This window comes from Citrus clementina, unplaced genomic scaffold (genome assembly GCF_000493195.1).
Source record: "Citrus clementina cultivar Clemenules unplaced genomic scaffold, Citrus_clementina_v1.0 scaffold_4, whole genome shotgun sequence".
Taxonomy (NCBI): domain Eukaryota; kingdom Viridiplantae; phylum Streptophyta; class Magnoliopsida; order Sapindales; family Rutaceae; genus Citrus; species Citrus x clementina.
This window is the reverse complement of record NW_006262274.1, coordinates 7,695,869-7,718,124: the sequence shown is the minus strand read 5'-3', so window position 1 is coordinate 7,718,124 and position 22,256 is coordinate 7,695,869. Positions and strand designations below refer to the sequence as shown.

Here is a 22,256-nt window from a genome sequence, read left to right as displayed (position 1 = left end):
TCATATTTTTCAGATTCATTCCATCTGCCTTCTTGGTTTTTCATAGTCCGCAAAGTAAATTCATGCTGATCATCGTCTTTGTGCTTCGGGAAGAGGAGTAATCCACAGCGCGTATTATCTCTTTGGTACTCACTGCTTTGTGTAAGTTCTCTTAAGGGTTCCATTACTTGTGCATTGTGCATCCAGTTCCCATGAATGCTTAACCATCAAGTTCAATGCATACGACCCATATCTTTTGAACAAGTGATAATTCCTTTTGATGTTGACAATTATGTATGCATTCTTCATTCTTCCGACTTGTTCCATCAAATGTTTCATGGGCCGTGTTTTGTTGAGGATGGATTTCTCGCAAATTAACCTAATAAATACCACATACTATTAAATACATGTCATTTCAATATGATACGTTAATATTTAATTAATAAAAAGTAGATGTCCTACCTTTGAGCTCCCATAACCGCCATTTTTCTTAACAAAACTCAATAAGTTAGTTACATCTCGATTTGTCCATGTTGTTATTGGACTCAAAGATTTATCAATAAATTTTCGTGCAAATGATATAGAATCCATGTAAAAAAGCTGCAATATTAACAAAATGATCAAAACAAAGCAAAAACAAAATAACACAATAAAACTGATGAAATCATTTTTAAAAAAAATTACCTCCAAAAATAGTACACAACCATTAACAACTTTATGTTGTCCTGCCTTGAACTTTTGTATGCCCTCAACTAGCCCTTTAAAAGCCCACGTTGCCCAATTTTTTTTATTTATGGCACTGGTGTCTTTCAAAAAAACCAAGTAATACGGGGCTAAATTCAACCCCGATTTAGGAAAAATAATTGTAGCTATAGCAAACAAAACAAAGCTTCTTTTAAAGTCATCATTCACCTCCCTTTGATTCACCAATTTTGACTCTAAAGTTTTCAGCTTAATGTATCCACTGTCATCACAATATTCATTCCTCAATTTATCTATGTCATCAATAGCAAGATCCACATCAATGTCGACTCCACCATCTTTTATTCCCATAATGTACTCAAAATCTCGAGGCGACAGATTGATACTCTTACCATGCAAAAAAATACATGAAGTAAATGGATCAAAATTTTGAACCAACCATGAACATAAATCTCGTTTCAGTCGACCACATTTTATGTGCAGAAGACTTTCAAATCCTAACTCCACAACAACTTTTTTTTGATTTTCTGACAATTTTGCAACCAGTTTTGTAAAACGATCTGGAGCGCATCTAGTTTCCATGGCTTTTTGAGTTCCCTTCACAAAATCATCTTCTTTGTCTTTATTCTGTGCTATATCACTATCAACCATTCTAAATTTAGCCTTTTCTTCTTCACTCAAATTTTTGAAACATTTCCCTAATTTAATTCTGTCCTAAAAAATTAAAAAAAAAATATGACAATAAGTTATTGCTTGTAACACATCCCAAATTTAATGGAAATTAATTATCGCACCTACACTCACCACTTTTTTTCCTTGTTCCCGAAATATTTTTGCTTCTTGCTTGCTGCAGTCAATTAAATATTTTGAAAAAAATATATATAATCAGTGCATGTTAACATTATTATGCTCGGCTTTACTAAATATTCATGAATTTACCAACAGTCAAACACATAATATTTAATGTAAGAAGACTTACAAATACTCAATGAAAGGCCGATTTCTTCTTAAATTTTCATTTTCCTGGCTCACATTATCATTCTCCTTGAAATCATTCTCATTACCCTCATCTACATTTTCAGCCATTTTCGAGTTTACAAGAACCTGTACATGAAGATTTAGCACAAAAAGAAATGTCAAATATCACAAGTTTTGGATCCTGTAAAACAATAGAAACTTTAACCCAAAAGCAGTAATAAATTTATCCAGAAACAGCAAAAAATGTAACTAAAAAACAGCAGTAAATTTTACCCAAAAACAATAGAAAATTTAACCCAAATACAGCAGCAAATGAAGCCCAAAACACCAAAAAAATTTACATGTAAACAGCAAAAAATTTAGCCAAAAAACAGTCGTAAATTTATCCAAACAGCAACAAATTTACCCAGAAATAGCAAAAAATTTAACACAAAAATAACAATAAATTTATCCAGAAATAGTGAAAAATTTAACTGTAAAACAGCAGCAAATTTACCTAGAAGCAACAGAAAATTTAACCTAAAAAGAGTAGCAAATGAAGCCCAAACACCAGAAAAATTTACCTGAACACAGCAGAAAATTTAACCCAAAAACAGTAGTATATTTACACAGAAACAGCAAAATATTTAACCAAAAAACAGCAGCAAATGAAGCCCAGAACACCAAAAAAACTTACCTGGAAACAGCAAAAAATATAACCCAAAAACAGCAGTAAATTTATCCAAAAACAGCAAACAATTTAACTCAAACAAAAGCAGCCAATTTACCCAAAAACAGCAGAAAATTTAACCTAAAAACAGCTGCAAATGAAGCCCAAAATACCAGAAAAATTTAACCAAAAACGGCAGCAAATCATCCCAAATGCAGCAGAAAATTTATTCAAAAACAGCAGAAAATTTAACTGAAAAACAGCAGTTTATTTACCCAAAAACAGCAAAATATTTAACCCAAAACCAGCAGCAAATGAAGCCCAAAACACCAAAAACATTTACCTTAAAACAGTAGAAAATATAACCCAAAAACAGCAGTAAATTTATCAAAAAACAGCAAAAAAATAAACTAAAAAACAGCAGCCACCTTACCCAGAAACAGTAGAAAATTAAATCTAAAAATAGCAGCAAATGAAGCCCAAAACACCAAAAAAATTTACCTTAAAACAGCAGAAAATATAACCCAAAAACAGCAGTAAATTTATCAAAAAACAGCAAAAAAATAAACTGAAAAACAGCAGCCACCTTACCCAGAAACAGCAGAAAATTAAATCTAAAAATAGCAGCAAATGAAGCTTTATCAATAGGAAAGTTTAAAATATTTTTTTTCTGAAGCCAAAGCAAGAAATCTATAAAGTCCTTGTGATCTTCAACTTGAGAATTGTTACTCATCCTATTCTCATGTTCTTGAATGACTACCTCAAGAAAATTATCAACTCCTTGATCACTAAATTTTTCTACTCTAACATCACGAAAAGAATAATGAATCCTTTTGTTACTTAAAAGTTGTACAACAAATAAGATTTGAACTTTTCTTAAGTACTCACCATAAGGTGTCATAGAGACATCTACACAACCGTTTAAAAGTTTTACAAATGGGGTTAATTTTGGTTGATTGCAAAGATTACATTTCTAACGATCTCACAGGCAGCATCAGCAGAAGAGACAACAAGCACTGGCACTTTGCCTAAGTGAAGCAACATCAGGGGGCCATAGCATTGTGCCAAAGCACCAAGTGAGCAATGAGGGAACAAGCCAAGTTGGTGAAGGTTTCCAATGATTGGGAGGGTTGGGGGAGAAGGTGGTAGTGATTTTTTGGTGCTAAGTGGTTGGATAAGAAACCATTTGAAAAGGACAAATACGGCAAAGATGCAGGCTGCAATTGTGATAAAGGATTGGAAGTTTAACAATTGCTGGAAAACAGACATCTTATTACAAATTATCATAAGCGTGAACTTGTACTAAATTATGATCTATTAGTAGCAGTGAATTATTACAAATTTCTTCCCCAAAATTGAGATATATATACACTAGAAAATGGAGAGTATGAAGTTACAATTCACTCAAAGACTTTGAGAAAGATGTCTATATGGTCCAGCCGACATAGTGACAGATTGCCAAGCAAACAGCAGAAAATATAGCCCAAAAACAGCAGTGAATTTATCCAAAAACAGCAGTATATTTACCCAAAAACAACAAAATATTTAACTAAAAAACAGCAGCAAATGAAGCCCAGAACACCCAAAAAAGTTACCTGGAAACAGCAGAAAATATAACCCAAAAACAGCAGTAAATTTATCCAAAAACAGCCAACAATTTAACTGAAAAACAGCAGCCAATTTACCCAGAAACAGCAGAAAATTTAACCTAAAAACAGCAGCAAATGAAGCCCAAAACACCAGAAAATTTTAACCACAAACAGCAGCAAATCATCCCAAATACAGCAGAAAATTTATCCAAAAACAGCAGAAAATTTAACTAAAAAATAGCAGTATATTTACCCAGAAACAGCAAAATATTTAACCTAGAACCAGCAGCAAATGAAGCCCAAAACACCAGAACATTTTACCTGGAAACAGCAAAAAATATAACCCAAAAACAGCAAAAAAATAACTGAAAAACAGCAGCCAATTTACCCAGAAACAACAGAAAATTTAACCTAAAAACAGAAGCTAATTAATTTCTTTCTCAAGCCAAAACAAGATATCTATAAAGTCCTTACGATCTTCAACTTGAGAATTGTCACTCATCCTATTCTCATGTTCTTGAATGACTACCTCAAGAAAAACATGAACCTAATTTGAAGTTTTTTTGGTGCTAAGTGGTTGGATAAGAAACCATTTGAAAAGGACAAATACGGCAAAGATGCAGGCTGAAATTGTGAACAATGATTGCAAGTTTAACAATTGCTGGAAAACAGACATCTTATTACAAATTATCATGAGCGTGAACTTGTACTAAATTATGATATGTTAGTGGCAGTGAATTATTACAGATTTCTTTCCCACAATTGAGATATATATACACTAGAAAATGGAGAGTATGAACTTACTATTCACTCAAAGACTTGTCTATGTGGTCCAGCTGGTATAGTGACGGAATGCCAGGCAAGTGGGCAATGTCTATGTGTTCCAGCAAACCCAAACACTTTGCACAGACCTTCTTAATTCCGTGAACAAATCCGGCGTGCAGAGACTTGTTAATTCCAGCGGAATTGAATCTAAGAATTCCGTGAACAAATTATGACGATGATACTATGTCAGTTAATATAAAATTGAATGAGAAATCTGGAATTAAATTACTTAGCAAATTCAGCAAAGAAAACGAAATTGCTTAGCAATTCGAACGAGAAAGAGGATTAAACTTACCTTGCACAGGTGACGACTGACAAAACCAAGACAGAGGCAGCGACGGCAGAGACTAAACAATTCGAACAAGACAAAATCAACTCAAAGAATGATTGCAATCTGCAGACGGATCGCCGGTGCACCGGAACAGAAGTTAACGCAGCAGTGGGTGTGACTATATCTTTTGCAATTCGTTAATTAGGGATCAAGTTTTCCCTTTGTATTTTTTTATTCTTTTAAAAAGTAAATCCTTTTTTCCTTTAAATTTATATCGGTGGAATTTTTTTAAAAAAGTACTTAACCGGTTATAAACCGGTTATATATAATTTAATTAAATTTTTTTATTATTTTATTATTATTGTGAATCGTTGATTTAATCTAACGGTTCACGTCCATTACGGCATCAATGTCGTAAATTTAATTACGGCATTATAGAATTTTCCTGAATTGCAATTAAACAAATGTGCAAACTACGACATTAATCTCTCTGGTTAAGCTAGTACTTTCGCAGTTCACTCTGATAAAATAAGTTTTGTCTAATTGTCTCCTTCTGAATGAGCTGAATTAAATAAGGAATTTAAGGTTGTATCTGTACGAGTTAAAAGGGTAAATTGTCATTTTAATTATTAGTTTATTTTACAAATTATTTAATATTCACACAAACATATACAAGCATCCTGGACCCACGGCTGATGTTAGGAAGCTTCTGCATAAGTTGTGGTTAGTGATATACCACCAACTACCCGCCAGCACAAGATAAACTAATGTCAGGTCATGATCAAGAAAAAATTGCATTGGGCCTAAGAGTCCAATGTCGTCATCATGCATATATGAAGCACTTTCAAATGGTTGATCTAACAGTGTCTGGTTTTCATTTTTTGAGCTTTTTACCGACTGGAGAGTAGAGAACAACACATGATCCCCTTTACAGTATTGTTGCTTGAATTTACAGGCTTCATCATTCAGTACCTTCAAATCCATATATGACGAGATGGAAGAATGAACTTAAATTTATTATTGTAATTTCTGAGTTTTAAAATGATAAAGTAACACGCAGCTGGTTCATTGAAATTTAAGACATTCAAAATGGAGCGCAAGAGCAAAATAAAAGTTAAGAGCTTTACCTTCAGCATAATAAGGAGTCTGCTGCATCAGGCTCACTTTATCTGCCTCTATAGACCACCACCTCTTCATCTTCAGCCTTCTCAATAACACTCTCTGCGGTTTCTTCATTTCATTCTTGGGCCACCGCATCTTCATCTTCAACATTCTCAGTAGGCTCTGATGGTGTCACAATCGTAGTGCGGGTGGTGAGGGGGACGGCCTCATTATTTTTCCTAGATCCATTAGACCGAGCCATGTGTTTCTTCCCCCTTTTATGACCCTCCATCACAACAGCGGACTGAGTACCAACCTGAAAAACTTCACACCAGAATTCGAAGTTCTCTCTAAGGGGAAGTTTTCTCCTCATCGTCCCTCCAGTTGGTATTCCATTTGTTGTCTTCTGAGTGATTGCATTCAACGCCTTCTTCTTTGGCAGCTCCTCATTTTTGTTCTCTGAATCTTCTTCGCCCCCACATTCTGGTCAAAACCCACAACAGTTTTAATAGCTTTAACTGATTCTGTTTAGGCCTTCATTTCTTGGCCGGCGCTATCTCTGCTTTCGGTAAGCTTAATTGTCTTTCCAGATTCTTTTGATGTTGTTGAAGATGAGGTAGTGCACATCTTCTGAGCTCCAATTAGCTCCACTTCCTTCGCCTTGTGCTTCTCACCTCGAAGATGCTCATCTTGACCACCCTCCACTTTCTGTTCTAAAACAACAGCAGTTTTATTAGCTTTAACTGATTCCTTTTCCACAGTAGCCTTAATTTCTTGGCCAGCACTATCTCTGCTTTCAGTAGAGTTTTTTGAAGTGGAGTTACTGCACATCTTCTGATCTCCAAGTAATTCTTCTTCCTTGGCCTTATGCTTCTTGCCTTGAAGATACTAATCTGGATCTCTCTCTATTAGCTTTAACTGATTCTTCTTCTACTTTAGTCTTCATTTCTTGGCCAGCACTATCTCTGCTTTCTGTAGATTTTTTTATCCACTTCTGAGCTCCAAGTAGTTCTTCTTCCTTGGCTTTCTGCTTCTTACCTTGAGGATGCTCATCTAGACCACCCTCCACTTTCTGGTTCAAACCAACAACAGTTTTATTAGCTTTAACTGGTTCCTCTTGTACTTTAGTCTTCAGTTCTTGGCCAACACCATCTCTGCTTTCTGTAGATATTTTTGACGTGGATGAAGTGGAGTTATTGCACATTTTCTTATCTCTAAGTAGTCCTGCCACCTTGGCCTTGTGCTTCCTACCTTGAAGATGCTCATCCAGACCTCTCTGGGTCGTAGCACTGACCTGACAGAGGGCACAACTCCACTGCTCAGTTTTGGTTGAATTTGTCGAAGGGAGCTCTCCTGAACCTGCAGGTGGTGCAGCAGCATTCTGATTTGTTCCACAAAGATTGGAACTGGGTTTAACCTGCAGGGTTTGACCACCCTCCACTTTCTGGTCTAAACCAACAACAGTTTTTTTGGCACCAACTGATTCCTCTTCTAAATTAGGCTTCATTTCTTGGTGCACTATTTCTGCTTTCCATAGATTTTTTTGAAGTGCAGCTAATGCACATCTTCAAATCTCTAAGTAGTTTTTCCTTGGCCTTGTGCTTCTTGCCTTGGAGATGCACGTCTAGACCTCTCTCGGTAGTAGCAGTGACCTGACAGAGGGCACAACTCCACTCCTTGGGTTTGCTTGAACTCGTTGAAGGAAGCTCTCCAGAACCTGCAGGTGGTGTGGCAGCTTTCTGCTTTGATCCAAAAACACTGGTATCAGGCTTAGGCTGGAAATGATACCCAAACACAGAAACCACAATGCCTTATATTAGTTATCACATCAATGGTAAAAATGAAAAATATTCCCAGTGAGCTGCATCATCTGCTATTGTAGTACAGATGAAAGAATTTGTTTACAAAATGATAATGTGCAAATTTTATTTTAAATTGTGAATTCTCAAAACAGGTAGGAATGTAGAAGTATATTCAAATAGTTAATACAACCAGAATGCTTGTTTATTAACAACATTTCCAGCATTGAACTAGGAAAATATTTCCATCCCAAAAAAGAAAAAAAAAGGAATATGTTTGAATAGGATTATGAAATACTTTCTTAATAAGCTGGACAAGGAGAGATGATATCTTATGAGCATTATAATTCATAATTTGAGGAAAAACCATTTTAATGGAGCTTCCAGCCCAACGCACATACACAAACACAATCAATAAGATTTAACATAAGAAATTACCGGGAAAAAGAAACATCACAAATCAATCTGTACAAGTTCATGTGACACTTCATGGTAAACATATGTAACCTCTCTTGGAAACTTAGCTTGTGACAAGCTCACATTTTCTGTGTTTTCGTTCAAAAAAGGTTTCAGACACACATTAATTCCAGGCTGTGGAGGATCACATGTCCTCGTTGCCCAAATTTTTAAAGCCACATACATTGGTATTTGCACGCATGGTCAATGAGTTACACAACTCTGTCGTCTACTTGAGTTGACCAAGCAAACTGAATTTGTGAACTTTGACCGACATAAATAACCCACTGCTAACATGTTTGGAATTAAATCAAGATTGTGAGTCCAAATGTACTCCCCAACAAACTTGTCACCTGTGCATCAAGACAAAGTCTTATAGCACTAAGAATGGACATGGGAATCTCTAAGCAACAACCTCCTAATAACATAAAAATCAAGGTTGGTGTGGGATAAAGCCATTCAAATGGACATGTAAAGGGTGACTTTGATGAATAAGGGTTTAAGAGAAACAATCTCATCACAGAGTATTTCAATTGGAGCGGATAAAGAAACTAACATGAAACAAACTCACTTATCTCTATTTATTTTTCAATTATCATAGATCCAAAATCTAAAATTATCATTTTGAGCTACCCTCAATTAGTAAGCACTGCATTGTCACTGCTTTCTTCTGAAATTTTCCATCAGCAGAAAATCTCTAACAAATCAAAACAAGTCTTACCAAGTTTCATAAGTATCAAAACAAAAACGAGCAAAGGTCCACAGGGAAGTTCTAGAATGAAACATTAAAACGTTTAGTTCATGCTTCAATCACATAATACAATATACAAACATCATTGAATCACGTTCCATATAAATTTTGCAAATCCACAATAATAGACATGCCTTTAACATGGAAAGCATCCCTTCCCACTTAAGGGTCTCCACAACTGCCTTACTATCAAAATTAGAGCATAGTGCGAGTTAAATTACCAGCACCCATAGCCTCTGTCATATTAGTACTATAGATCTCGGATTTTTCCTCCTTAACTTCAGAGCTATCAGATGTCTCCTTACTAGAGGTGGAACCAGTAATTGCCTGTAAATAAATTTCATCAGCAAATTTGCACAAGTGAATGTTCATGTATAATCAAGTAATAGTTCCACATAAAAATCAAACAACAAACTGAATCAACATGGACTCGATAAAACTAATGGCATAATCAGACTACCATTATCAGTTGAAGTTAATTTTTATACTCGCGTATTTAGCTCCTCGACAAAATGTACATTAAAACCAGTAAATAAATAGAACAGAATAAAGAAGAATATTCCATATTATGAAATATCTGAAGATATTTATGAATAAAAATGTCAGCACTGTACTGAACAGCATCACAGTTGAAGCTAATATTACGCTTTTAAAAAACAAAAAAAAAAGGAAAGAAATGAATTTGATATTAAAATATTATATAGTTACCTTAACGGTGATACGTCGATTTAGATGAGCATAATTCATCGTTCCCTGCGATAATAAATCAGACACGAGACTCCATTTCCATTACACACAAAACGCCCAAGCATTAAGTATTAACAGGAAGAAAAAACGACAAAAAAATATTGCGTTTTACCAGAGAATTGAAAGAAGAAGAAGAAGTAGGCTTCCGTTGATTGAATCTGAAGCTTTGCAAAGGCAAAGCGGATGATCTGAAATATTAACCAAAAAAATTAAAAAATGAAAACGAATTAAAGGAGAATGAAAATAAAAATTAAAAGAAGAAGAAGAAAAAGAGGACCTTGGAAGATTCTGTAGACAGTTCATTGATTGAAGAAGAAAGGAAAATATCAGAACAAATCGTTAAGCAGACAAGTGTGCGTGTGTGTAGTAAGTGTTGCATTTCCAATTGCGGGCAATTTATAGAGGTTGGCTGGGAATCGACAAAAAGGTTATCAGCTTTTGACAGATTCCACAAAATGCCATTGCAATTCGTTGGTTCAGTATCTCTTTTTCGTTCGTTGGTGATCCATCACCGGGCCCGTTTGATTTTTTTTTTTCGTTTTCCCCAAAATGCCTAAGCCTTCAATTCTTTTTTCTAGCTCGTTCGTGATATTTTTTTATTTATTTTAATCACCTTAATCAGTTCATGCTTACTTTCCTCTTGCTTGATTGCGGGGTAGAGTGGGAGAATAGCTACGAAGGCAAGGCAAAATTGGAGAAATATTTTTTGAATGGATCGATGCGCCGGGGCCAAGGCAGAGCTAGTAAACACTGAACTGGGAGGAATCCATATTACTCACTCTCACTCTAGAAAGTAAACACAACATTAATGATTAAAATAAACATGAGTTTAAATTGTCTTTTATTTATATATTAGAGCTTATAGAAAAGTAAGATATAATTATTCTTTTCTTAAAATATTAAGGTTATAATATGAACATTTAAAAAGATACAGCAACTTATTTAATAAGTTGCTTATAAAAATAATGTCTGTTCTGTTTTTAGAAGTTACAGTCAAAATAGAGAAAATTATTATAAAAAAACAACTTTTAACAAAGCCATCAAACTTCATTTTTATCTAAACTTATAAAATAAGCTGCTTATAGCATTTCAATCACAATCTTGGGGCATTAGTCTTTGTGTAGAATCAAATTAGACATTGAATATTTCTAATTTTCTACACATAAATTAAAATATGTAGACTAGAAAAACACCTTGATTTTGTAAGTCTACTTCATTCTTTAATTTCCGCAGCATATGTCAAGACGTTATTTCCAAATAATTGCCGACTAGGAGAATTCTTATAGTCAAGGTGATTAGATGAGCGTGTTATGGAATCGTAGTGGTTCCCCGCCCTCAACTAAGAAAGTAGCCTTCAAAATTAAATATTAAATAATGTGGCATTATTAATGTTATATATATGTGTGTGTGTGTATTTGTATATATAATATTATTAAATATTATATATATACATATATATATTAGTCTTCATGTTTTGCACGGGTTTGAACGGCAGTTGTAATATTAAATAATATGGCATTATTGAAGTTAAAAAAAATCCAAAGTTAATCATAAAAATATTTTTTTTATAAAAAAATAAATAAAGATTAAAATGGATGTTAGGTAGCCCGTGAGTTTCCATAGTTAGTATGTTACAACTTTCAAAATTGAGCACGGCTTTGAAATGTTGAGCTCATAGGGGGCGACATTAATTGTGCACGGCTGACTTTGTGGACTTTGTGAAAGAGAGTTATGGGCGTGATTGTGATTGTGTTTGTGTGTGGTCAAAAGCTGCAAGGGGTTGTCGAGATTTTCCGAATTTTTGCAGGTGGGTTGGGCCGAAGCAGGCTGTCTTGGCTGACTTTCGGTACATGCCGTTTGTGTACCAAAACGTGTGCGATCAAGGGGCTGTTCAGAAGCTTCATCTCGACCATGAACGGTGGTTGCAAAGTTAACAGCCGAGAGTTGTTTTTGAGCTTGTACAGGTTATATCTCCATGATTGAATTCATCTAGAGAAGACCTTGACTCACACCATTTGAAAACGCGTATTGGAAATTAACACCGGGAGGTTGCAAAACAATTAATTCTTATATAAACGCTTTGCTAAGAATCAAATTTAGCTCAATCAACTGAAAACCACCATAAACATGGCATCAGCGTCCTCTGTTTCGAGACTGGTGGTCATTATAATTTTAATTAATGTTGGTGCTATAAGTGATACGATGATATCTGTAACAGCATCGGCTCCTGGATTATTGACGTCACCCATAGAGTTAGAAAGAGAAGCTTTACTTGGCACAGGCTGGTGGGTCAACAATTGGGCGACGGGCAACTACACTTCCTATCATTGTAAGTGGACTGGCATCAGTTGCAATTCAGCGGGAAGCGTAACCGGGGTCAGCTTACTCCGGTATGAAAATAATAACATCAAAGGAGAGCTTGGTCGTTTCAACTTCTCTTGCTTTCCCAACCTCAAAAGTTTCAAAATTCATTCAAATTATCTTCTCTCTGGGAGCATTCCATCTGAAATTGCTGCCGTTTCAATGCTCCAAACTCTTGAACTGCCCTCCAACAATCTTACCGGTAAATACTTGAGCTTGACTCTCTCTCTCTCTCTCTCTATGTAATTTTGTATTTTTTTTGTTGCTATGAGGATAGTGAATACTGATCTCGTTTTTCATAAATCACATGCACAATAGGAATTATCCCTTTACAGATGGGGAGATTGAGGAATCTTGTCTACCTGGATCTATTTGATAATCACCTCATGGGACATATCCCTCCAACTCTTGGTCGTCTAAGCAAATTGAAAATTTTGAACTTGTCTTCTAACTCCCTTGTTGGTAATATCCCCTCCACTCTAGATCATCTAACCCAACTAACTACTTTGACGATTGCCTCAAACCAAATTAATGGTTCCATCCCATTAGAAATCGGGAATTTGAACTTTCTTCAAGTTCTTGACCTGTCTACAAACGGACTTCAAGGTACAATATGTATGTATGTATGTATGTATGTATGTATGTATGTATGTATGTATGTATGTATGTATGTAGTCGTGCTCATGCTTGAAGCAGGCGTCTGTTTTTACAATACTGAAGAAGTTTTTTTATGAGTACTTCTTTATAAATTTTATTTATATGAGTATAGTGAATACTGATGTCGTTTTTCATAAATCACATGCGCAATAGGAATTATTCCTTCAGAGATGGGGAGATTGAGGAATCTTGTCCATCTGGATCTATCTAATAATTACATCTGGGGATATATCCCTCCAACTCTTGGTCATCTAAGCAAATTGGAAAATTTGAACTTGTCTTCTAACGGCCTTGATGGTAATATCTCTCCAACTCTTGGTCGTCTAAGCACATTTTTTACATTTTTATTGTGTGAAAGTGAAACTATATAATAAATTTCTACATCTTTATTTATTACTTCGGTAGTGTTTTAATTTGGAGAATATGCTGGTTGGCTTTTTTTCCTTTAATTTTTGTATGAAATGAATCGGCTTCAAGTGTCAGTTTCTTTTCCAAATTGCATCCATCAATTGCAATTGTTACATTGGGCGATTACAAGTTGTACGTAATTATTAAGGAAGGCAGGTTTAAGCATTTTTGGTTTGTATGTTTTCCTCCTTTTTTTTCCCTTTTGCATTAAAAATCATGGTTATCCTATAAAAGATATGATTACAAATCAAAAGCACTATTTCTAATTTCACACATACATAGTTCCTCATTAATTTACTAAATTTACTTTTGTATTTATAGGATAGGGTAGTCAATTGAGAGCACTGAGAGTGATTCTCTCTAATCTCCATAGTTTTGTATTAATTTATTGATATATTTGTTGCATCTGCAGATTTAACTTTCAGTCTAAAATTTGCAGCGTTGACGAGCCCCAAAAAAAATAAGAAAAAAAAATTATTGGAGCACTAAAAAATCTATTAATTTTTACAACCTAAGCACTTCTTTATAAATTTTATTTCTATGAGGATAGTGAATACTGATCTCGTTTTTCATAAATCACATGCGCAACAGGAATTATCCCTTCAGAGATGGGGAGATGGAGGAATCTCGTTCACCTGGATCTATCTGATAATTTCCTCTGGGGATATATCCCTCCAACTCTTGGTCGTCTAAGCAAATTGGAAAATTTGCACTTGTCTTCCAACTCCCTTGTTGGTAATATCCCCTCCACTATAGGTCATCTAACACAGCTAACTACTTTGGCTATTGCCTCAAACCACATTAATGTTTCCATCCCATTAGAAATCGGGAATTTGAACTTTCTTCAAGTTCTTGACCTGTCCCGAAATGAAATTGGAGGTTCAATTCCTTCAACACTTGGCCATTTAAAGAGGTTGAGAAGTTTAGACTTGTCCTACAACAAACATGTTGGTCCAATCCCTTCGTCTGTGGGTCATTTGACTCAGCTAACTACTTTTTATATGCACTCAAACCTAATCAATGGTTCCATTCCATTAGAAATCGGGAATTTGAACTTTCTTCAAGTTCTTGACCTGTTTGACAACAAACTTGAAGGTCCAATTCCTTCGACCATAGCTAGTTTAGTCAACTTGACATCTCTGTCCTTGGATTATAACAATCTAACTGGATCTATTCCTTCAACACTTGGTCGTTTAAATAGGTTGACAAATTTAGGATTGTCCGAAAACAAACTTGTTGGTCCAATCCCTTCGTCCCTGGGTCATTTGACTCAGCTAACTACTTTAAGTATGGACAACAACAAACTTGATGGCCCAATTCCTCAAGAACTCATGAATTGCTCAAAGCTGCGGATATTAACATTGGGAAACAACTTCATAAGCGGAAGCATCCCGTCAGAGATTGGCAAACTTAAAGAACTATATTATCTTGATCTGAACCATAACTTCATTAATGGTAAAATACCTCCCCAGCTTGGAGAAATTCCACGCATAGTTACCGTGGACCTTTCCATGAATAACCTCTCTGGTAGTATCCCTGAATCTGTCATAAATGTGCCAGACTTAGATGTGTCAGGCAACAATTTTGAGGTAGAAATCCCAAATACTTCGGCAAATGCGCCATCGCCACAACAGTCTGAAGGCAATAAAGACAAGCACAAAAAGACTACCACTCGATTGGTTGCAATTATTCTTCCTATGGCCGTATTCCTTACCTTAATATTTGGAATCATGTTTGTCCGTAGACGAAGGGATAAGAGAGTTGAACCAGCTGAGACAGGAGAAATTACCAAGTGCGCTGATGAGTTTGCAATTTGGAATTACGATGGTAGAATTACATTTCAAGACATGATTGAAGCTACTGAGGATTTCCATATCAAATACTGCATTGGAACAGGAGGCTATGGTAGCGTTTACCGAGCACGACTGCCCAGTGGAAAAGTAGTTGCTTTGAAGAAGCTTCACCGTTCAGAAACTGAGGAGTTAGCTTCCCTCGAGAGTTTTCGGAATGAGGCTCGTCTACTGTCTCAAATACGGCATCGAAATATCGTAAAGCTTTACGGGTTTTGTTTGCACAGGAAATGTATGTTCTTAATCTATGAGTACATAGAAATGGGAAGCTTGTTCTGTGTTCTACGCATAGATGAGGAAGCTATTGGTTTGGATTGGGCTAAAAGGGTGAACATTGTGAAGGGCATGGCTCATGCTTTGTCATATTTGCATCATCACTGCACACCACCAATTGTTCACCGGGACATATCAAGCAACAACATTCTACTCAACTCAGAATTAGAAGCATTTGTTGCTGACTTTGGCGTTGCTAGATTGTTAAATTTTGACTCATCCAATCGAACTCTATTGGCTGGCACTTATGGATATATTGCTCCAGGTAATCTTCTAGCCATTCTTCTTCTGCTTCTTTAATTATTCTTTTAATTAATTTCTATATGCACTCTGTTAAGTAAGTTTTAAGCAGTTTTATTTAGTTAGCTACTTAGGTTCGAATTTTGGAATAGGTAAGGAGCTGAAAGATAAATTTAAACTTTGTCTACCCATTTAATTTTTTTTTTTTAAAAAAAAATTACACAGTTTAAATATCAATTAAAAACATATGTTTCTCTGTCATAGCTTACTGCAGAAGCTCAAAAATATAAACAAATTACTCTTGTTATTATATAGGAAATATCACTAATAAAGGCTTCTGTTTTCCTATAGAACTGGCCTACACCATGATTGTGACGGAGAAATCTGATGTTTATAGCTTCGGAGTGGTGGCACTAGAAGTACTAATGGGAAAGCATCCTGGAGAGCTCCTCTCATCGTTATCTTCGTCATTAGATAAAAATATTAAGCTGATTGATTTGCTGGACCCACGCCTCTCACCTCCGGTGGATCAAAAGATTAGGCAGGATATCATTCTTGTTTCAACAGTAGCATTTTCATGCTTGCGTTCTCAACCAAAGTCTCGACCTACAATGCAACTCGTGTCCAACGACTTCATCGCTCGCAATAAGGCACCGATGCAGAAACCTTTTCATGAAATTTCAATTTTGGAGCTTAGAAACCAAGAAATGTATTTGGTTGATTAATGTGATATGTAATTATAGATACGTATATTTGACTGTTCATGTATGTGATGGGATTGCTTCTAATCCTAATGGAATTTTCCCATAAAGGTGACTGTTAATTGGTTCTGAAATTATTAAGTAGTAGCAATGTAGCAAATATTATGTGTTCGACGAATTGTCTCCCTTAGTATTATTAATTCTATTTACACGTTCACTTCCTATACATGTTGAATTGCAATTAAACGAATGTGCAAACTACGACATTAATCTCTCTGGTATTATTAATAAGGTCTGTCTAATTGTCACCCTCTCAATGAGCTGATTTAACCAGCATATTAAGGAATTTAAGGTTGTATCTCTATAAGTTAAAAGGGTAAATTGTCATTTTAATTATTAGTTTATTTTAAAAATTATATATATAAACTTTCTCCAGAGCGAGGTTCTTGGTGTCGCGTTATTTAATATATTAGTTTCTTCACTCCTTTGTAAATATTCACACAAACATATACAATAAATTTTTAATTAGGTTCTTGATGTCGCGTTATCTTGACCACCCTCCACTTTCTGGTCTAAACCAACAGCAGTTTTATTAGATATACTGATTCATTTTCTACAGTAGCCTTAATTTCTTGGCCAGCATTATCTCCGCTTTCAGTAGAGTCTTTTGAAGAGGAGTTACTGCACATCTTCTGATCTCCAAGTAATTCTTCTTCCTTGGCCTTATGCTTCTTGCCTTGAAGATGCTCATATAGCTCTCTCATGCGAGTAGTACTGACCTGACAGAGGGCACAACTCCAATCCATGGGTTTCCTTGAACTCGTCAAAGGGAGCTCACCAGAACCTGCAGGTAGTGTGGCAGCTTCCTGCTTTGGTCCACAAAGATTGGGATAGGGCTTAACCTGCAGGGCTTGACAACACTCCTCTTTCTGGTCCAAACCAACAACAATTCTATTAGCTTTAACTGATTCCTCTTCTACTTTAGTCTTCATTTCTTGGCCAGCACTATCTCTGCTTTCTGTAGATTTTTTTATCCACTTCTGAGCTCCAAGTAGTTCTTCTTCCTTGGCTTTCTGCTTCTTACCATGAGGATCCTCATCTAGACCACCCTCCACTTTCTGGTTCAAACCAACAACAGTTTTATTAGCTTTAACTGATTCCTCTTCTACTTTAGTCTTCATTTCTTGGCCAGCACTATCTCTGCTTTCTGTAGATTTTTTTATCCACTTCTGAGCTCCAAGTAGTTCTTCTTCCTTGGCTTTCTGCTTCTTACCTTGAGGATTCTCATCTAGACCACCCTCCAATTTCTGGTTCAAACCAACAACAGTTTTATTAGCTTTACCTGATTCCTCTTCTACTTTAGTCTTCATTTCTTGGCCAACACCATCTCTGCTTTCTGTAGATATTTTTGACGTGGATGAAGTGGAGTTATTGCACATTTTCTTATCTCTAAGTAGTCCTGCTACCTTGGCCTTGTGCTTCGTACATTGAAGATGCTCATCCAGACCTCTCTGGGTCGTAGCACTGACCTGACAGAGGGCACAACTCCACTGCTCGGTTTTGGTTGAATTTGTCGAAGGGAGCTCTCCAGAACCTGCAGGTGGTGCAGCAGCATTCTGATTTGTTCCACAAAGATTGGAATTGGGCTTAACCTGCAGGGTTTGACCACCCTCCACTTTCTGGTCTAAACCAACAACAGTTTTTTTGGCACCAACTGATTCCTCTTCCATTAGGCTTCATTTCTTGGTCAGCACTATTTCTGCTTTCCATAGATTTTTTTGAAGTGGAGTTAATGCACATCTTCAAATCTCTAAGTAGTTTTTCCTTGGCCTTGTGCTTCTTGCCTTGGAGATGCACGTCTAGACCTCTCTCGGTAGTAGCAGTGACCTGACAAAGGGCACAACTCCACTCCTTGGGTTTGCTTGAACTCGTTGAAGGAAGCTCTCCAGAACCTGCAGGTGGTGTGGCAGCTTTCTGCTTTGATCCACAAACACTAGTATCAGGCTTAGGCTGGAAATGATACCCAAACACAGAAACAACAATGCCTTATATTAGTTATCACATCAATGGTAAAAATGAAAAGTATTTCCAGTGAGCTCCATCATCTGCTGTTGTAGTACAGATGAAAGAATTTGTTTACAAAATGATAACGTGCAAATTTTATTTTAAATTGTGAATTCTCAAAAAAGGTAGGAATGTAGAAGTATAGTCAAATAGTTAATACAACCAGAATCCTTGTTTATTAACAACATTTCCAGCATTGAACTAGGAAAATATCTCCATCCCAAAAAAGAAAAAAAAAAGGAATATGTTTGAATAGGATTATGAAATACTTTCTTAATAAGTTGGACAAGGAGAGATGATATCTTATGAGCATTATAATTCATAATTTGAGGAAAAACCATTTTAATGGAGCTTCCAGCCCAACGCACATACACAAACACAATCAATAAGATTTAACATAAGAGATTACCGGGAAAAGAAACATCACAAATCAATCTGTACAAGTTCATGTGACACTTCATGGTAAACATATGTAACCTCTCTTGGAAACTTAGCTTGTGACAAGCTCACATTTTCTCTGTGTTTTCGTTCAAAAAAGGTTTCAGACACACATTAATTCCAGGCTGTGGAGGACCACATGTCCTCATTGCTCAAATTTTTAAAGCCACATACATTGGCATTTGCACGCATGGTCAATGAGTTACACAACTCTGTTGTCTACTTGAGTTGACTAAGCAAACTGAATTTGTGAACTTTGACTGACATAAATAACCCAATGCTAACATGTTTGGAATTAAATCAAGATTGTTAGTCCAAATGTACTCCCCGACAAACTTGTCACCTGTGCATCAAGACAAAGTCTTATAGCACTAAGAATGGACATGTGAATCTCTAAGCAACAACCTCCTAAACATAAAAATCAAGGTTGGTGTGGGATAAAGCCATTCAAATGGACATGTAAAGGGAAACTTTGATGAATAAGGGTTTAAGAGAAACAATCTTATCACAGAGTATTTCAATTGGAGCGGATAAAGAAACTAACATGAAACAAACTCACTTATCTCTATTTATTTTTCAATTATCATAGATCCAAAATCTAAAATTATCATTTTGAGCTACCCTCAATTAGTAAGCACTGCATTGTCACTGCTTTCTTCTGAAATTTTCCATCAACAGAAAATCTCTAACAAATCAAAACAAGACTTACCAAGTTTCATAAGTATCAAAACAAAAACGAGCAAAGGTCCACAGGGAAGTTCTAGAATGAAACATTAAAACGTTTAGTTCATGCTTCAATCATATAATACAATATACAAACATCATTTAATCAAGTTTCAGATAAATTTTGCAAATCCACAATAATAGGCATGCCTTTAACATGGAAAGCATCCCTTACCACTTAAGGGTCTCCACAACTGCCTTACTATCAAAATTAGAGCATAGTGTGAGTTAAATTACCAGCACCCATAGCCTCTGTCATATTAGTACTATAGATCTCGGATTTTTCCTCCTTAACTTCAGAGCTATCAGATGTCTCCTTACTAGAGGTGGAACCAGTAATTGCCTGTAAATAAATTTCATCAGCAAATTTGCACAAGTGAATGTTCATGTATAATCAAGTAACAGTTCCACATAAAAATCAAACAACAAACTGAATCAACATGGACTCCATAAAACTAATGGCATAATCAGACTACAAATTATCAGTTGAGGTTAATTTTTATACTCGCGTATTTAGCTCCTCGACAATATGTACATTAAAACCAGTAAATAAATAGAACAGAATAAAGAAGAATATTCCATATTATGAAATATCCGAAGATATTTATGAATAAAAAGGTCAGCACTGCTACTGAACAGCATCACAGTTGAAGCTAATATTACTCTTTTAAAAAACAAAAAAAAAGAAAGAAATGAATTTGATATTAAAAAATTATATAGTTACCTTAACGGTGATACGTCGATTTAGATCAGCATAATTCATCGTTCCCTGCGATAATAAATCAGACACGAGACTCCATTTCCATTACACACAAAACGCCCAAGCATTAAGTATTAACAGGAAGAAAAAACGACGAAAAAACGACAAAAAAATATTGCGTTTTACCAGAGAATTGAAAGAAGAAGAAGCAGTAGGCTTCCGTTGATTGAATCTGAAGCTTTGCAAAGGCAAAGCGGAGGATCTGAAATATTAACCAAAAAAATTAAAAAATGAAAACGAATTAAAGGAGATTTAAAATAAAAATTAAAAAAAGAAGAAGAAAAAGAGGACCTTGGAAGATTCTGTAGACAGTTCATTGATTGAAGAAGAAAGGAAAATATCAGAGCAAATCGTCAAGCAGACAAGTGTGTGCGTGTGTAATAAGTGTTGCATTTCCAATTGCGGGCAATTTATAGAGGTTGGCTGGGAATCGACAAAAAGGTTATCAGCTTTTGACAGATTCCCCAAAATGCCATTGCATTTCGTTGGTTCAGTTGCTCTTTTTCGTTCGTTGGTGATCCATCAGGGGGCCCGTTTGATTTTTTTTTTTTTCGTTTTCCTTATTTTCATGGTGAATTTTATATAATTTTTTGATTATATATATATATATAGATATTTATTAAAAGATAATAAAATATAACACAGTGTCCAAGTCAGATTGAAAAGAAATCAACACATATGATTGTTGAATAGTTAATTGTGTTATAAATAATTTCGCATCTTATTTCAATTATTGCCTAGGTCGTGTTCTTCAATTATTGCCTATCAGTTTACATTTTCTTATAGTTTGCATAATGACTTCGTCGTTCTTGTAAGATCCATATAGTTTTTTTCTTTTTTTTTTCTTTTTCTTGAAGGGGGGGGGGGGGGGTAGGGGGGGTCGAGGGGGGGGCGGGGGTGGGGGGGGGGGGGGGGGGGGGGGGGAGGAGGGCTACTGGGAGCCTTGGATAAAGAAAAATACTAATGACGTTGTTACAGTGAATCTCAGGGTCCAGTTTTCGTGAGGTTAATGATTGCATTCTGGGTTGTGTTGCTCTCAGTCTTTAGTGTTCATTCATCTTTTTATGGTAGGTTGCATGCATTTGTTTTGTCTTTAGAGGTTATGGTGTCTAATTGAGCGGACACACGTTTGGCTTATAGATGATATGACCCTGAAACTATGTCGCAGCTGTTGCTTGTTTTCAGCATTCTAACCATTGACCAACTTGGGATCTTCAAGTCCGTTGGTGGAATTATTTGCACCATCCAAGTCTTGACGTGCACCCCTTGATTATACTCGGTGGGATAAATTTTGCACTTATTTTTTAAAAAAAAATAAATAAAGAATCCCCTGTGGGGAAGTCAAAATGCAAACACGAATTGATTAGTGAAGAGGACACAGTAATTTGAAACGATAATTAATCATCTCGTTATGATGTGTTAGTGTCTAATTCACAAATTCGGGAAATAAATTGCCACCCTTTAGTGTGAGACTATTGTTAATTTTATTGTTCCCTTAATAAAGTATAACTAGGCTAGCTACGTTACCCAGCGGTTGGATTTACATTGCTTCCAATCCAAAGGCTTATACCATTAGCATGATTAACATATATTGTAGCATCGTAAACAATGATTGGAATCCTGACATCTTTGGTAGCATCATTATAGAAAATTACAACCATGTTTGGGTAGCTTAGTTTAAAAGTTAAAGTATCAAATAAATATTAGCTATTGTAACTAGAAAAAAAAATATTTTATCTTTAATTTTACACTTACATGATAGAAAATTTATTATTTCTTTACTGATTTTATCAAAATTATTATTTAAAAATTATATATTTACCACATACTAAATCAAGTTAATCACTAGTAAATAATTAATTGCAAGTTAATTAAATTAGAAATATGTGTCCAACCATTAGAACTACGTAAATCAAGTTAGTTAATTACTAAGG

The 22,256-nt window shown here is 35.5% G+C and overlaps 4 protein-coding genes across 11 annotated transcripts; 1 reads left to right on the top strand and 3 right to left on the bottom strand.

The window, feature by feature from the left end:
• Window positions 1–199: 199 nt before the first annotated feature.
• On the bottom strand, window positions 200–5,218 carry LOC112099030. Its single transcript, XM_024186130.1, has 7 exons — window positions 5,018–5,218; window positions 4,702–4,869; window positions 1,661–1,785; window positions 1,486–1,528; window positions 664–1,395; window positions 442–579; window positions 200–358 (listed from the first exon to the last, which is right to left on the bottom strand). Exons 3-7 carry the CDS (start codon window positions 1,765–1,767, stop codon window positions 200–202), a joined length of 1,179 nt encoding a protein of 392 aa, XP_024041898.1. The 5' UTR covers window positions 1,768–1,785; window positions 4,702–4,869; window positions 5,018–5,218.
• A 459-nt stretch (window positions 5,219–5,677) lies between these two features.
• Window positions 5,678–20,690, bottom strand: LOC112098871. 4 transcript variants are annotated; one of them, XR_002905919.1, is made up of 7 exons: window positions 20,614–20,690; window positions 20,449–20,524; window positions 20,287–20,331; window positions 19,800–19,905; window positions 17,680–18,347; window positions 6,121–6,612; window positions 5,678–5,965 (listed from the first exon to the last, which is right to left on the bottom strand). XR_002905919.1 is itself a non-coding variant. In XM_024185394.1 (5 exons), exon 5 carries the CDS (start codon window positions 18,065–18,067, stop codon window positions 16,910–16,912), a length of 1,158 nt encoding a protein of 385 aa, XP_024041162.1. In that variant the 5' UTR covers window positions 18,068–18,347; window positions 19,800–19,905; window positions 20,287–20,331; window positions 20,449–20,524; window positions 20,614–20,690; the 3' UTR covers window positions 16,788–16,909. The 4 variants fall into 4 exon arrangements, 2 of the variants coding, with proteins under 2 accessions (XP_024041162.1, XP_024041163.1); XR_002905918.1 differs by lacking the exon at window positions 5,678–5,965 and having other exon boundaries at window positions 5,993–6,612; XM_024185394.1 differs by lacking the exons at window positions 5,678–5,965; window positions 6,121–6,612 and having other exon boundaries at window positions 16,788–18,347.
• LOC112098872 (phosphoglucan phosphatase DSP4, amyloplastic-like) lies at window positions 5,993–10,385 on the bottom strand. 3 transcript variants are annotated; one of them, XM_024185398.1, is made up of 5 exons: window positions 10,125–10,385; window positions 9,960–10,035; window positions 9,809–9,853; window positions 9,322–9,427; window positions 5,993–7,869 (listed from the first exon to the last, which is right to left on the bottom strand). In XM_024185398.1, exons 1-5 carry the CDS (start codon window positions 10,148–10,150, stop codon window positions 7,865–7,867), a joined length of 258 nt encoding a protein of 85 aa, XP_024041166.1. In that variant the 5' UTR covers window positions 10,151–10,385; the 3' UTR covers window positions 5,993–7,864. The 3 variants fall into 3 exon arrangements, with proteins under 3 accessions (XP_024041166.1, XP_024041165.1, XP_024041164.1); XM_024185397.1 differs by having other exon boundaries at window positions 5,993–7,833; XM_024185396.1 differs by lacking the exons at window positions 9,960–10,035; window positions 10,125–10,385 and having other exon boundaries at window positions 9,809–9,953.
• On the top strand, window positions 11,672–16,605 carry LOC18045579 (probable leucine-rich repeat receptor-like protein kinase At1g35710). 3 transcript variants are annotated; one of them, XM_024185391.1, is made up of 5 exons: window positions 11,672–12,410; window positions 12,527–12,814; window positions 13,019–13,162; window positions 13,865–15,661; window positions 15,988–16,605. In XM_024185391.1, exons 1-5 carry the CDS (start codon window positions 11,975–11,977, stop codon window positions 16,359–16,361), a joined length of 3,039 nt encoding a protein of 1,012 aa, XP_024041159.1. In that variant the 5' UTR covers window positions 11,672–11,974; the 3' UTR covers window positions 16,362–16,605. The 3 variants fall into 3 exon arrangements, with proteins under 3 accessions (XP_024041159.1, XP_024041160.1, XP_024041161.1); XM_024185392.1 differs by lacking the exon at window positions 12,527–12,814; XM_024185393.1 differs by lacking the exons at window positions 12,527–12,814; window positions 13,019–13,162.
• Window positions 20,691–22,256: the final 1,566 nt, after the last annotated feature.

What these genes read in the sequence shown, in the direction of transcription:
- LOC112099030 (XM_024186130.1), bottom strand. Translation starts at nt 1,767, where the DNA reads ATGGCTGAAAATGTAGATGAGGGTAATGAGAATGATTTCAAGGAGAAT. An exon ending in GTTGTGTACTATTTTTGGAG is followed by an intron (nt 580 to 663) that starts GTAATTTTTTTT and finishes TTAATATTGCAG; the next exon opens with CTTTTTTACATGGATTCTAT. An exon ending in GCGGTTATGGGAGCTCAAAG is followed by an intron (nt 359 to 441) that starts GTAGGACATCTA and finishes GGTATTTATTAG; the next exon opens with GTTAATTTGCGAGAAATCCA.
- LOC112098872 (XM_024185396.1), bottom strand. Translation starts at nt 7,601, where the DNA reads ATGAAGCCTAATTTAGAAGAGGAATCAGTTGGTGCCAAAAAAACTGTT.
- LOC18045579 (XM_024185391.1), top strand. Translation starts at nt 11,975, where the DNA reads ATGGCATCAGCGTCCTCTGTTTCGAGACTGGTGGTCATTATAATTTTA. An exon ending in GTCTACAAACGGACTTCAAG is followed by an intron (nt 12,815 to 13,018) that starts GTACAATATGTA and finishes CATGCGCAATAG; the next exon opens with GAATTATTCCTTCAGAGATG. An exon ending in TTATGGATATATTGCTCCAG is followed by an intron (nt 15,662 to 15,987) that starts GTAATCTTCTAG and finishes GTTTTCCTATAG; the next exon opens with AACTGGCCTACACCATGATT.
- LOC112098871 (XM_024185394.1), bottom strand. Translation starts at nt 18,067, where the DNA reads ATGGAAGAGGAATCAGTTGGTGCCAAAAAAACTGTTGTTGGTTTAGAC.